This window comes from Trachurus japonicus, chromosome 1, assembly GCF_045865225.1.
Source record: "Trachurus japonicus isolate A0001 chromosome 1, Traja_1.0".
Taxonomy (NCBI): Eukaryota; Metazoa; Chordata; class Actinopteri; order Carangiformes; family Carangidae; genus Trachurus; species Trachurus japonicus.
In genome coordinates, this window is record NC_140907.1 from 24,901,997 (window position 1) to 24,917,824 (window position 15,828).

The 15,828-nt window shown below is 41.0% G+C and overlaps 2 protein-coding genes across 2 annotated transcripts in view; one reads left to right on the forward strand and one right to left on the reverse strand.

The window, feature by feature from the left end:
- The window catches only part of nr3c2 (nuclear receptor subfamily 3, group C, member 2), a 76,840-nt gene that overhangs the window by 8,629 nt on the left and 52,383 nt on the right, over nt 1-15,828 (reverse strand). The window contains exons 4-7 of the mRNA XM_085782211.1: nt 14,188-14,304; nt 9,823-10,167; nt 8,088-8,232; nt 3,412-3,542 (exon numbers count right to left, since the gene is read on the reverse strand). Coding sequence (XP_085638337.1) covers nt 3,412-3,542; nt 8,088-8,232; nt 9,823-10,167; nt 14,188-14,304 — 738 coding nt within the window. The remainder of the gene's footprint in view (nt 1-3,411; nt 3,543-8,087; nt 8,233-9,822; nt 10,168-14,187; nt 14,305-15,828) is intronic.
- Nucleotides 11,370-15,828, forward strand: part of dclk2a (doublecortin-like kinase 2a) — a 140,608-nt gene continuing 136,149 nt past the window's right edge. The window contains exon 1 of the mRNA XM_085782295.1: nt 11,370-11,442. The gene's annotated coding sequence lies outside the window, so the exon portion shown is untranslated. The remainder of the gene's footprint in view (nt 11,443-15,828) is intronic.

Consider the following 15,828-nt stretch of genomic DNA (forward strand, 5'->3'; position numbering starts at 1 on the left):
TAAGTGTCTGCTGTTCCTTGTATTTTCTTCCCTATGTGCGTATTAGTGTAAACACAGGACAAGACGCACACTGTTTCTTTGTTTAGAGGTCACTCACCAAAGAAGTTAGGAACCACTGTCCAAATGTTTTAATTTAATTTGATGTAAATTTGTATAATTCATAACACATGATTAGTTTAGCAACTAGCTTGTCAGTTTTGACCTTTTCTCATGTGAGTGACTATGGGCTCAAGTTAGGGTCAAAAAGCTTCTCATTGTGTAAATTGACAAATAATTTCAGTTTTCTAAACCTAAAATGAAAATAAATCAAATTTAAAGTTCGTCTATATGTAGGAAAGTTTGTTTATATATTTAAAAAAAGAATACAAAGTATTGTGAACATCTGTTTTCAGATACAAAACAGAAAACTGCATATAAAGCTCAAAGCACCTAAAGATCCCGCACGATGTGTGATGCAGAAGTTACAAGCAGATTTTTAACACTGTCTTTGCACCTGGTAACAGGCCGTCCTCTGATTGGATATGACAGTCCAATCAGTTGATTCTGCTACCTTCGTCTCCGCCACAGGTTCTAAGAGGTGCAGTAGATTTTCAACGATGACGATGATGGTGTGTGTGTGTGTGTGTGTGTGTGTGTGTCTGAAAATCCGCTCACATTCGCTAAATCTTTTTGACCCCAACTAGACACTATACAAACACACACACACTTCTTTCATGGCTGTACTCATTGTAATTCACACTGAGTAATGATATCAACTAAACGTGAAAATATAAAGGTAAATTGGTGAAAACGGTAATGGTAGGATGAGGAAAAGTTTTCCAAGGTTGCCCATTTGAGTCCAGCATTCATGCACCACTTTCTGAGGCCTCAGTAATGGAAAAATAAATACTCTGCCAATGAATATTTCCACTGATTGGCACTGGTGGTGAAGTTCAAAGAGTCTGAAGTCTGTCCAGCTTGCAGACTCTTCAAATACCTCACTGCAACTCTCACTCATCCCCCCTATCCTCACCTCTCTGTCTCTCCCTCTCTCTAACCATCGCACATCTATTAACACAGACACACACACACACACACACAAACATTGCGCTCTGTGTAGACATGTGCATACATAACGCGACGAGCTGCAAGTCTCGTGCGTCCCCGTGTACCTTGAAGTGTTGCGGTTATCTTTTTAATAGCTAGCAGTGTGGGTGTGGATGGCGAAGTTATGATACGGCTGCCATCATGGAATCTTTAACTGTTACTATTGAACTGACAGCAGCAGCTCAGTTTGTGTTGAGGTGGTGGAAAAAACCACTGCTTTCAGTTTCCAGCTAAGCAACTTGGTCCAACACATCCTCTATGTGAGGCTGCAGCGCCTGTGGGCGAAGTTAGGATGAGAGTGGCAACACTGTGAGACCTTCGGTGAGTGAGTGATAGAAGTACCCCGTTTGCCCGTGGGCAATTAAAACAGTGGAATAAAAACCTGATTAGCCTTCACACAGCCACACTTCCTTTTTGCTTTTACTGTATCTTGCTACATACACAGGTGCATATGACATCAAGCCTATTTCCACAGCTTTTATGCATATTAATGGTTGTATCAAGAATGAGCTCAGAGCGTGATCAAATGTGATTATAGGTGCCAGGAAGGTGAGTACAAGCATTGCCAACACTGTCGAAAAGGTGTTTGGTGATTGGAGCAGAATACAAGACACCCTTATCAATGAATTTCCTATGCAGAGGCTGCTTTTGGTGGAAGGAAGGTGGGTGGCTCAGGCCTTAACGGTGCACAGTATGTTGCTATCACAATACAAGTGTTAATTTGGGAACACACAAGGCATCTGCACCGTAGTGGTGTAAGAGCAGACAAGCACACAGAAGCTTCTCCTGTTCACAATAAACCAAGCTGGTTATCAGTGAGCTACAAACATCGGTAGCGGTGATTCTGGTGAATCCTGCTTCAAAGTGCACCACTAAAGACTGACTTGAGAGTCCCTTTAATGTGGTAGTAGAAAAAGGCTCTGAATACTTGCAGATGGATGCATGACAGCTGCCCGTCCATTAAAGGGCAGCGTGTCCTCACAAGTACTTGCTGGTACTTCCTTTTAGAGAAAGATTCATGCCGTTGAGGCTGAATTGCCTAGAAATATTTTGGGGAAAAATCTGGTGAAATGATATTAACAATCTGGCTGTAACAAAAAAGCTGCTAAAATCAAACAAGACAGGGTCTAAACCTAGTATGTTACAAGACCATCTATGGTCAAACGCTAATTTTATGACTGCAATGAATTTTATGACTGCAATGTTGTCCAGGACAAAGACTGAGTTGTGATTTCAGTCGTATTTACTTATAAATACTAAGAGAGACAGACAGTTTCAGATCTGTTTTTTTTTTTAAGGTTTTTGCCTTTAAAACAGTCATAGTGAGAGAAAGAGAGATCGATTGCCAAAACACAGGCTCTACCTGTCGAGCTACCAGGACACATGCCCTAAGAATCAATCATTTATTGTCTGGAATCCACAAGAGTTTATTCTTCATTTATGTCAACTCAGAATATAACTCATTTTTAAAACAGTGAGGTCTTGGCTTAATGTCTCTTGACGTCTAAATGTCTCCCACTGTTTCTTATGTGGAGTTGGTGGTTAGTACGAAGCCTTGTTATATTATGTTTAGTCATTGCCTCCGTAATATTGATACATGCAATGAAAGTAGATTATTTGTTGTAATGGGAATGAGGCTCAGTGTATTGCAAGCACTCCTCCTCTTCGCTGCATTTCCTGAGCAGCCAGGAAACCCGAGCAGCCCGGTAGGCTGCAGCTCAACACTCTGCTGACCAGCGGTGGAAACTCAGTCAGTCAGTCAGTCAGTCAGTCAGTCAGTCAGTCAGTCAGTCAGTCAGTCAGTTAATCAGTCAACGAGATGCATGTTTATAAGGCTGGCCCTGCTATTGAGGAACAGCCAAAAATGATCAGGTCCACCTGAATCTGAATGCAGCGTAACGGAAAGTATCCGCTCATCAACCTCCAGCAGTTACTTAAAGCTGTGATGTCTGATGGCCAGCTTTAACTGGGTCACTACAGGTCCCTTGTTGAGTCACTCACATGAAATGTGGCAGCTGTTGTCTGGTGAGAGATGGACCAAAGTGGAGCTGAACAGCAGCCTCTATTAGTAGTGCCTAGTCTGTTTGCCTTGTAGCCAGAAAATCCACAGCTTTCATATTAATGTTTGTGATTGAGTTTGTTTTTATAGGAAATTTCAATTAATTTTTGTCTGGAATTGATGTTGACCACATAATGCCTTTTTCTCTTTTGATAAATGGCTTTCAAATGACATTTCATTTTACAATTAGTAAATTGTGCTTGCAGGTAGGTTTGGTGCACGCGGTAATCAGTGAGAATGGGATGAATAACTTGTCTACTGCCTACCTGTGCTGAGAAGCAGAAGGACCTTCATGGAGAGGAACTCGTCATAGGTTAGCTGCAAACGTACAAACTCCTGGCTCACCTGCCTCATGGCCACACACAGGTCGTACATGGCTGACTGCTGCATGCGATCCCTGAAGAAAGGAAAGAGCAAAACAACAAAAACATTTTCAGCTTCTCGAAAAAAAAAAAAAAACATAAGATTTCTTTCACAACTCCTGTATTAGATTGTATCAGTAGGTATAATAATCATGTAGTCACCTCTGAAGCTAAAAATGAAGCCAACATCAACTTATCAAAAAATGTGTACTTCTTCGAATGGCCACTTCAGTCTGGCTCCAACAGTGAGTCAGTCCCCAATAGACTCCCATGTTAAAATGGCCAACTTAACATCTGAAATAAACATGTTTACATCCGAGTACAAACAGTTTGGGTAGTTTTGTTAATTTACTCCCTCATCACATGGTAATCCCCCTGCTCAGTTTTGTCAGTTTTTGTTGTCAAAACTAACTCCCTCGCTGGCTTCCTGACTCCATCCCTATCTTTCTGCTCCTGTCCAGTGAAACAATATTTCCAACACAGTGCAGAAGAGGATTCTAGTAGTCTGGGGGAAGAGCAGAATACCAAATCCCCCCAGATTGCAGAGTGCTGCTTACAGTATCACAGCAGAGATGCACCACTTCTCTAAGACTGTGTCAAACTAAAGACCCCCTATCTAACTCTAGTCGCCATAGAAACCCTTTAATAAAGGACGCAGGACTCCTGTCGTATTTATGTTGACAAGACTTGTCACGTAAATGGACATGTGTTACTTACACTGAGATCTACATCTTTAGTAAACAGGCCTGAGAGAATCGACGTGTGGAAAATTCACCACTAAGTGCACATGCTGATCGCGCATGCCCGTCGTGCCTGATGCTTTCTCACTCCCCTTGTTTTTCACACACATTTTTTTATCAGCAGAAATAATCTCGGTCACTTCACAAGAGTTCACAAAAACAGGAAAGAAACATTAGGAGGGATACGTGAGCCAATCGGGAATGTGCTCTGCAGATGCCACAGATTGAAGGGAATCTCTGGCTTTAGATGCCACTCTATCCCGGCCATAAATCACCATCCCATCGAGACTACCATAATTAAATGCAAGTGGTGAGGCTTGACTTGAAAGAGGTCAGAGCTTTACCCACAAAAGTGTGAAAAGGCATCATTACATAGGCAGTGAGGCTGGAGACTTCTCTCCGATAACAACTAGATTTAACATTTCGTAGAGGCGTCCAGAAGCAGCTGATCGGAAACAAGTGCATAATGTTCCCATTAAAGCGTAAGACAGCATAAAGCTTTACAGTCTTTTAGTGTACAGCTGTGTCTGCGAGCCCGACCGAATAACTGATAAACTGTGACAACTCCAGAGCAGACCTGTTTCCCCCGCTGAGCTGCACCCTGTATGTGTGCAGTTTCGCAAAGTGCGGCATAACATCATTTAATACCTACAACTTTGGGCTGGAGTTTCTAAAGTCTCCACACGTTTTCTCCCTCTCTCTCTCTCTCTCTCTCTCTCTCTCCCTCCTTCTCTCACACTCTCTTCCTGAAATCAATTTTGCTGAATCACTGCCCAAAATGAGCTGCTGGTTTGGGAGGAAAGAGAAAAAAAACTGGCAGCAGTCTCTCTCCTTCCCTCCTTCTCCCCCTCTCCTTCTCATCTCTCTGTATCTCTGTCTCACTCTCACTCTGGTTTTCTCTCAGTCTTTCTCAGTTTTGAATTCTCTCTCTCTCTCTCTCTCTCTCTCTCTCTCTCTCCCTCTCTCTCTCTCTCTCTCTCTCCCTCTCTCTGTTTCTATGGTAAAAGATTCAGGAAGCAGCACAGAACTGAGGAGAGGAAAGTTCAGATTCATCTTTGGCTGTAGGAAGCCGACAAAATTTTATTCGGTCAAGAAAGTATGTCCAAACAAATCACTTAAAGTCTGACTGAAATCACAATTAGCCGCTCCTTCTCACAATCAAACGTCATGTCAAAATGATTCGAAAGTTAATATTTTTTCTTGCACTGAATCTAGAAAAAGGTCTTCGGCAGATACATCAGAAATGCTCTTTTAGCCTCAAGCCTTTGAGTGGGTGGGCCAGTGTATGTTTTTGATTGATAGCTGAGCTGACAGGGGAACGGTGGCACAATGTAAATCATCTTGCACTGGTATCTGCAGTTATAAGTCAAGGACAGAGAGTGTTATAAGCAGTTAAAAGACCGCAGACCTCATGGCAGGTGCACTGATCGACACCTTACATTTTCTGGTAAAAATTTCGGCTGGTTAAGGCGCCGCATGCAGCTGAGCGGCTAATTAGCAACTTCGCTTGCAAACTCACTTTACAAGTGCATTTTCCCAGGTGTTTGTGGTGTGTGCCACCGTCAGCCAGATTCACATGAAAAGATCTGATTGGGTATAGTAAAGGTTTGCTCTCTGTGCAGGCAGAAAACCAACAGTACTCTGACTGCTGCAGACACAGTCAGGGGGTGCTGCTGTCTTCAAACCTAAAAATAATATTCTGCACCGTCTCTGTGGACAGTGGATCTTACTGTCATTGTTACACATGTTGCATTACATTACCTCTACCTTTACACACAGTAGATAGATTCTGCCTGTCCAGATGCACAATAATTGAATCATGAGTGCCCGAACCCTTTAGGGAAATAGCTTTGTTTATCTGTTGCGAGCATTTACCACACGTAAGAGACTAAATGACAGATTATGCAGTCTTTTTTTTTTGTCTTTAATGTAAAATGCACATTCATCCCTGCAGTGTTTACTCTACATCAGTGACAGATTTCACTCTAATAGCTGAGTGAGTGGACAGTCCACCCAATAAATGCCTTAATATCCTGGGTCAATAAGCACTAAGTAGCTATAGAAACAAGTGTCCACTGTGCACTGTCCTAAAGACTCAGCTAAGTTATGGATAAACTACATATATGAATATATATATATAGAATAATCTATATAACTAGTGTATGTTAACATGTGTGAGATCCAAACAGGGATGTAGATTTGGTTTGGTTGGTGGTGGGGCTCATTAACCCCCTTCAAAACAAAGATTTTTAATGCAGGTAACATTTACATTTACATAAAAACTATATACTTTTCAGACGGATCAAAGACTTTAAAAAAGTAAACTTTTGTAGGGTCTTGGTTTGGACATTTCATTTCTCCCAAAATATTGTCAGGGACATGAACCTACTGTATATGCAAACCCACACCCTTGCATCCAGGCAACCCTCCCAGCATGCAACCAACCATGCCTGTTCTGTTGCGCTGAATGCTAGGCCCATCCGTTGGTGGGACTGGCCTGGTGTACAGCAACCACATCGAGCATACTTTACAATACTGAACAGAAAAGATATTCTCATGCTCATTTCCTCTGTGGGTTCCAGTGTTTTTCTCTATGCTGTGCTCTGCTGTGTGTGTGTGTGTGTAATTTATTTCCCGAACTGGACTTGCCAAATGACACAAACTATTAAGTCTCGATCACAAAAATTAGGTTTCCTCCAAAAACTGTTAGTCATCTTTACAGAAAGAAACACATAATTCTTAATAAACTGTGATCCACTTGGCACTAAACAGATTAGAGGATCAGAGGATCACTGGTGTGGCAAACTAATGCTTTTACCCACTGTGCAAAGCTCACAGTGCTAAAACACACACACACACACACACACACACTCAGACAGAGAGGCTGTAGCTGTGTTGCACAATGGCATTTGTGCTGTTGTTTATTTATTTATTTATTTATTTATTTGGGACAAACTGACCCACTGACATTGACTTACACAAGCTATTAGTGGGAGCTTTTAAACCTGCCCCTGCATGAACCCGCTCCTCTACAGCAGGCTGCCTACAGAGGCTGCTATTCTCCTCTTTGATTAATTCTATAACATTCAATTCATCACCGGCTGTGCACTGCAGCTCCAACGGGAACATGGCCACATACACTTCCTTTTCCACTTGCTCTCCTGTTCAGACGTATTAACACAGATTAAGTGGGACATTGACTGCCCCTGCCAGGCTTTTGATCGCCTGTGCCTAACGCAACTAAAAGAACCAACAAAAAGTATGAAAGTATTTCCTTAGGAAGTGCCAGAAATCAGGTGCCAGATTATGACCTTTTTTTTTTAAGTATACATGCAACGTCATTATGACAGAAACTCACTTTGGCCCCTTTCAGTCGTTTTCAGGCACGTTAATGGAGTGCTTAAAATAGTACAGTAGGAAAATCCACTCCTTACTCTCCAAAGTCCACTCGCAAAAGTGATGTTTATGCATAAATTTGCATCTGATGAGCAGCTGAAAATAGCAAAAGCCACTAAAGATTAACACTAAAAAGCTGAGCAATTACTGCATCTACAAACCATCTAAAAAAACTAAAAAACCTCTTGTTCTCACATTTGTAAAAGTCATGTTTGTGTGTTGGAAATCAAAGAAGACAATTAGGCAACACCACATGTATTTTATATGTACCTTACATGTACCTACCTACATAAAACTGTGGAAATAACTTAAAGCAAAAGCTACTGAACATCTGTTCCTTTGCCAAATGTCAGGGCCGGTACATCTTAATATTATCAGACCTATGTGTATGTGTGTGCAGTGTTATGTGCGCAGTATTCTGCAGATATGGAAGTGTATGCCTACTCGTTAAAGATGAGGTCAGGGGCAAAGTAGAGCAACTGTCCATTGGTGTGTTTGTAGGAGCGCCAGCTGAGGCAGAAGGAGGACAGGCACATCCATGAGTACTGGATCAGGGTGATTTGGTCCTCGATGGGCAGGCCCCGGAAACCTAACAAACACACACAGAGAATAGACAGGTGAGGCTGATGTGAAGAAAGCATTTTGTTTAAATGTAGCTGACAATACTCTAGCATTTAATGTATTTTGACTTCATAAGCACCAACTTAGGAGGCAGTGTATTTTTATGTGCCAATATTTGTTTAGACATGATCACCACTGAGAAATATTCATTCTTCTTTTATGCAAATCCCTCAAGGCCTCCAGTTATTGGCGTGTTGTCTATGGAGCACCAGAAATAGATTCGAATAGGAAACTTGCCAAACTCTCAATCAAACTCTGGCAAGAAACTCCCCATGCAAAACACAGGCCAAGTGAGGACACACGAGTGACTTATCAAGGCTTAGGGACTATTTCAGTCTATATATATATCAGTCTGCCAAAAACATAATTTAATATATACTTATATATATATATATATATATATATTTGTACAATGGGAAATGAAATGCCTGACTTAACATTGTTTGGCCATCTAACATTAACTCAGGGGTCTTCTTTAAACTATGGGATTTGATGTGTGGATTTTATTTTATTTGTCAGAGTCACTTTAAATGTGCTGACACCAGAAATAGTAACATAGTTTTCTTTAACAATGAGATGAGCCAGAGATTTTCCTTGAACACTTTGTTGGTATACAATACTAGTCAACATTGCCTTGTGTGTTAGCCCTGCTACTGTACATCCAGATGTAAGCTGAATGCAGGCAGTGGCATATCTGAAAGTCGAAGGTACTCATTTTGACCCTTCTGTCTGGCTCCCCTTCTATTTATACGTCCGGATATGGCAAGCAGACACCGAGGAGGTATCAAATATTTGCAATACAGCAAATTAAACAGCCTCAAAGAGCTACCTGTGAGGCATCTTTCAATATGTCTCCCACTGACTGGCATTTTAAGGGGAACTTGTTTACCCCTTTTCAAACATTTATTTTCTTTCTGCGCTGTGGCTTATAGGTAGAAATTAATGAGATAGACGTTAGATCTTCCATTCAACACGATGTAAATGAGTTCTGTTTGGGAAATCTTAATCTTGATTCTATTTAATGGTAAAATAGGATTCAGTGCTAATCTTGTTGAAGCTTTGCAGAATTATTAATACAGACCTAATATTTGAAATTTAAATTTGCATGCTCCATGTACTCCAAAAAAAAAAAATGCATTGAATGAAAAGTGAAAATGGTATGTTATCCTCATGAAAACTAGCCAATAATTACTGTTTAGACACTCTCTTGTTTATTAGACTAATAATTTTACCTCATACCATTTTGTTTGACTCATTCATAAATAAAACTGACTGAACATTATATAATTATGAATGTAAAAATGAATGGCTCAGTGGCTTGCATACTGCATAGGAAACGTACAGTTCACAGGATTTATGCTTTGATCTAATTTACTTACTGCAACCTTAATATTGAGTTTTAAAAGCATCAGGAAAAAATAATTGAACTAATAATACACCATGAAATACAGTAACCATTTCACATACACATGTATTCAAGGGTGCTGTTTCAACTCTTTTCCAAACACACTCATAAAGAGCATTTAGGCCTTAGCCCGTAGCTCTAGTGGTCACTAACCTGGAAGTACTTTGGCCCACTTCACCAGGCGTACCATCTGCTTTCCGGCCAGGCAGTTGAGACTGGACAGCAGGTGGTCAGTGGTGTCAGGCTGCGTGTTGTCATAGTCACTGTACACCTCTTCAGGCTCAATCAGCTCCAACACACTGCAGATGGAGGGCGGCAAAAAAGGTGTGACCACCCCGGGCCCATGGGGCACCAGGGCACTGGCAGCGCTGGCATTCAGCTCCTTCTCCGAGGACAGGTAACCGCCTCCAACGCCACCTGTGGCAGTTTGGCCGTCCTTAGAGCCCTGCAGGTCCTCGTTGACTCCCTTCAGCTTTCCTAACTTTTTAGACTTTCGTGCTGTGGGGAACATAATGGTGCTTATTAACACATTGTTGATGGTGGGTTTTGTTACATTCATAGTCTGACTTTATAATTGCAATGTGACATAAACTGTAGCCTACTCTAAGGGTGTAATTAAGAAAACAAGTATGGATATATAGTTCTTAGAGATACGAAATATCTGGCTTACCTGTTGTATGTGTTAACAATGCCTAATACAATTGTCTACTGTTATTAAGTGTTTAATTTTAAACAAGGTGTGATCAATGTAATTTCATATTCGCACTTCAATGTTAGAGGTGAGCCATTATAAGTATGATATTTTATGAAACTGTTATCTCTGTGTGTGAAATACGTATGCTGCTTTTGCGAAGTTGTAGGCTACTGTAAATGATCAGAAACTGTAAAGACAAAAAAAAGTTCAGTAAAACCAGGACCAGATAAGAATCCATGTCTAATCATATTTAATTTCCTGTGCACTGTTTGGCTGTGCACAAATGTATCTCGATTAACAAGCAAACAAAAGCATACTCTCAGTTTGCCGTTTCTAAGGTGCACCTGGCTCCTACTGCATCTACTGTAGTGCAGTCTTGCAATAAATGCTACCATCTTGGTGACTTTGAACTGTATACCTACTTATTAGAAAAAATTAGTCTGCCCCAATTGAGAGAAATATGGTAGACAAAATAATAGAAACACCTGTCCATATAAAACAATAAAAAACGACAACATATAGCTGAACCAATGCCTCTTATGACAGCTGAAATAGGACTAATAATACAGTAAACTGCCTACAGAGTGAACATGTCAGCCAATCAGCTTGTTCAGACAATTACAGTAACACAGGTGTGCTGCTGCTGCTGCTGCTGCACTCAGGACAGGTGTGTCTGTAGGCTGAGGCTGTTTTCCAAGTTAAATCTTCTGTCCAGTATGTTTGACCAATGCTGTCTCTGCACGACTTAATAATAAAAAATAAAAAATAAACCGCTGTGCTATCCAGGTACAGTCTTATTAAGGAGCTCTCTCATACCACTTGGGGAAACTTCTGCTGCAAACGTTTATTTTGGCTGGAGTTAGCTGTTGCTGCTGCTGCTAATGGCTAATGCTGATGCTAATGGTGCCACTCAACCCCTTTTTCTGCTGTTTTTTTCTCCACAAACCTCACTTCAAGACGGAAGTCGGAGTTTTTCTATCTTGCTTCTGTGTTTCCGTGTTTTTGGAACGACGACGCCTCTTTCAAAGGATTTTTATCATCACTTAAAAGCCGAGAGGACATTGCATCGCTTCGCAACAGTAAGTTACCGCTAACGCTAATGCTAATGCTAATGTTGCAAATAATAAAGTCAGTACTGTAGGGCAGGCAGCTGATGTTATTGTTGCTTGTGGCTGGTTTCTGGGTTGTGTTTCATCGTTGTTGTTGCTTGATTGAATGATTAGTTTGACATCAGTTTGGCCATGATCCAGTTGAATGACAATAGCTATTTTCCCTATGATTTTGTTTGTGGCTACAGTGATGTTTTTGTACTTCTATGGGCACTAAACTGGCCTTTTACCCAGGTGTGTTGTAAATGTTATTAACAAGTCAACTTCATTAAAGTATCTCAAGACCAACTTGAAGTTACTGTAGTGGTCATATTAATTTCATTCTTCCTCCGCCAGCAATACTAGAAATATTCTGCTTTTAATAACTGGGAGCCTGGCAGCTTTCTTTACTTGTCGATATATAAGTTAGCCTAACATTTTTTTAGCAATAAACATTTAAGCTCCTACTCAGTATTTTACACTGCTGCCCCCCCAATCTTACAGACAGACTCATTGGCAACCTCAGGCTTTTATTTGAAACTCAGGCTCATCAGGTGCCTTTTTCAGCGTTATAGATAATCATAACTCTAGACAGAGATGTTAACTTAAATATGCGTAGGTTGGTTGTTATCTGCTGATAAGTTTGTATACATGATTAAGTTTAGTAGATGACCACCAGTGTTTTCTGAATGCATTCCAGGGGGGAAACATACAGTAGCCTATAATGGCTGGGGCCTAGTTCAGGTTGCAAAGATTTGAATAGCTGATGTCAGGTTCTGTGTCTAATGGAGGTTTCCAACTTTTTAAAGACATTGCTCTTTCTATCAGTCCTTAAAGCTGGCTGTGTTGCGCCCATTCCTTTGCTCTGGCATGTGGCTATAGGCTATTGCTCCAAACACCACGTCTCCACTGCTGCTGCTCATTTAGCATTTCAAAAGACCCACCTTCACCCGAGTATGCACCATAGGGCATGTATGCCTGTCACTCCCCCTGTTCTTCTCTGTGTTTTTGCAGAGAGTGATGATGTGAAAGCAGAAAAAAACTAGACTTTGTCTATTCCCTGTTCACTCAATAATACAATAATATTATTATGACAGTACTGTTATAATGATAATGCTGTCTGAAATATATCAAATTGCCCTTTAATAAGGAAGCATTTATACAGTCACAGTGCTTCTCTGGATTGGATTTCTCCCAATCAGTGGCCATTCATTTGTTTTATATAATCTATCAGTGGTTTGGATTGGTTCCAGGATAGTTTTTCCCCACGTGTTAGATGTAACATTTAAAGGCACAGACACTGAACCAAATGCAAATGTGGGCATCCTCACCTCAAATTTTACAGGCCCCTCATCTAGGCAGTTAATTTTTAGTGCCTGGACTCTTAGTAGAATTTATCTGATTGCTGATACAGATACAGAAACTGCAGTTGGTTAATAACAGACGCCCCACACTGTGTAGCAGTCCTCATTTTTCTTTCTTTGTTGAATTGCCTTAGCAGAATAGGCCTACTTTTGTTTTTGTAAAATATTAGCCTAGATCGTGTTTTTCTCACAAATATTTAATTTATCCTCTTGTTATCACAGCCAACCATTTTACTTAATCATCACAGGGTTTATGAAGGATTCCAGCCATAGAGAATGAGCTATTGCTGATTTCGGCCTGTAAAGCTCATTTACATAGTTTATGTGCTATTGGGCTATAAATAAACTTGATTTGACATGACAGCAGACAGTTGCAGTGCATTTGCAAGTGACAGTTTTCATTAAAAAAAAAAACAAGGCAAAACAGTACAGTACTTGACATAAAGTCACAGAACCTGTCCGTAGTTCAGAAATATCCTTAGTGAATACTCACTGACTGCACTTACACCTACTTCTCATTGCGTAAGTGAATAAAATCAACTGAAATGTTTAATTTCAGGAAAATTTTATAGGATGGTCGGGCAATGAAGATAAAGAAATACAAATTCATAGTCATTTCCATTAATGGTTTTTGACACCAAATAGAAGAACCTTCAGTTTAGATAGTTGGAAATATCCAAATCTGATTGAATGTCCTTGACTGATTACTTTTCCCACTGCAATAATGCACACACATTTCCAAAATGATAAACCTCTCAATTCGGATTATTTCAGTCAAGCACTAAAATTCAGAAATGTCACCAGCAGTATCACATGTGTGAATTGACATTACTCTATGTCCACTGGCCTACATTTGCATTCTTGTTCAAATTTATTTTCCTTTTGAGAGCATAAAATTGAAAAACATTTGTCATTTCAATTTCTCTAATGGACTGAAAACCTATCAAGTGTGCTTTCCTCCCTGCGTACGCCACTGCGACCCTGATTTGGAAGAAGCCAGTGGCAATAGACGAATATATTAAAAAAAGAAGAAAAAAATCGCACTTCCTCTCTGAATACGCTACTCTCTACTATACTGTTGTCTTTCCTCATACAGTACTGTACTATTTCTGCAGGCTTTGTCAGCTGGCAACGAACAGAGCAGTGTAGATCTACACCTACTGAATGCATACTGTATGCATAATTCATATATAAATATATTGCACACATACACACAAATATCCTATGACTAGGCATCCCCGGGCCTCATATGACCACAGCCAGACCTACTTTTTCATATCTATCGTTTCTTTTAAGCAGAGCAACGCTGACTCAAATGTCACATCTGAGACATGTGACAGGGCAAATCTGAAAGGAGGGTGTGACTCCTCACCTCCGAGGTTCATCCCGGCCTGGAGACACTTCCGTACGCGACATGCCGGACAGTTTTTCCTTCGGATCTTGTCAATGATACAGTCATTTCTCCCGGCACACAGGTAGTTGTGCTGACCTACAGAATGACAAGACACAATGTCAGTTCAATGGTGAACCACACACGCAGCTTAACAAAGAACAGCAGTGATATTTTCAAAGTGATGGGTGTAGTGATTAAAAAGGAAGAGGGAAGAGGGTGATTGAGGACGCTACTGTAACTTATGCAATGAGTATAATAGCTTTGAACATGTTGCATGAAGGTATACAGTTCATTTGATTACATTACATGGAAAGGCAGTACATATTTGATTCTCCTGCTGAATCTCAGTTGTAATGTAGGTCAACACAGAAACCCGTGAAATGTCTGGCAATATCAGAGATCTACATTTCATGATTATCACTGTGAAAATTATTGAAATTGTGATTATTCCGCTCTCACATTCTACAACGCATGACTAATGGTGTATTATACAGTATATGGCATGAGGGTATTAGAATTCGCTGGAACCAGGACACTGGCTGCAGCTAGACTATTCCTGACAGTGATGTTAACATGGTGAGAATCCCTCCTGCCTCCTGCCTAGCCCTTAGCTAAACCCAATGATCTCCCATTTCAGAGCGCTTCCTTCCGCTCCACTAGCTCTTCACTGTACAGCTCCTCTCCTCCTCCACTCTTCTCCTTCTCTACGCCTGCATCTCCATCCCTCTTTTTTCCCTTTTTCCACACGTCCGCCAGCCTCAGAGCGCCATACGCCCACACACAGACAGGCTCATGCTCGTGCACACACACAGTCATTCACTCTCTCACTTTCGTACACACACGCGCACACACACATCAACACACACGTTCGCGTACACATACACAGAGAAAGCTGCTCCTCTTGACAATTTAAACTGCAAATGTTGTATCTGCTTTCACAAACAAACACAAATGGAAATCACGACACAACCCAGATGGAGTGGTATAGTCACGTATAGTGACCTCTTAGACCCCGGTATATTGATCAGCTCTGTTGGGTTTTGTGTTAAACTTGCGTGCACACCTCAGACTGGGAGCATGTTAGCAAGCGTGCACACGCTTGCATGTCGGTGCATATCTGTATTTTCCTACATGTTCATTCTGTATTATTTGTTTGCCTAAGAGTATTCAAGATTTCTGGCATAGACTCTAGTGTTACTGCAAGAAAGATTGCGCGTTCTGTTTGCATGCAGTTTGCTCAAACATGTACATTCTGTGCACTGCCTTTGTTTCATCTACAGTACAGTATTTGTGTAGGAATGAGCAGAAGTTGTTTTCTGAGCTAGCAGGAGTAGTGCGCAGTGTGTCTGTCTGGCTGCTGCCAAAAGCCAAGGAACCAAGCTGCAGGAGGAGAGGCAGCAGCTGTAGCCCCACCACTATTTCTGGCTAAATCACATGACCGTTACATAAGCCCATTTTTCTTGCTCTAAAAAACAGTAAACTGCGACACAGGAAATACAACACAGCCATCCCCTTCCCCACCCCCCTCGTGCACACACACACACACACACACACACACACACACACACACACACACACACACACACACACACACACACACACACACACACACTCACACAC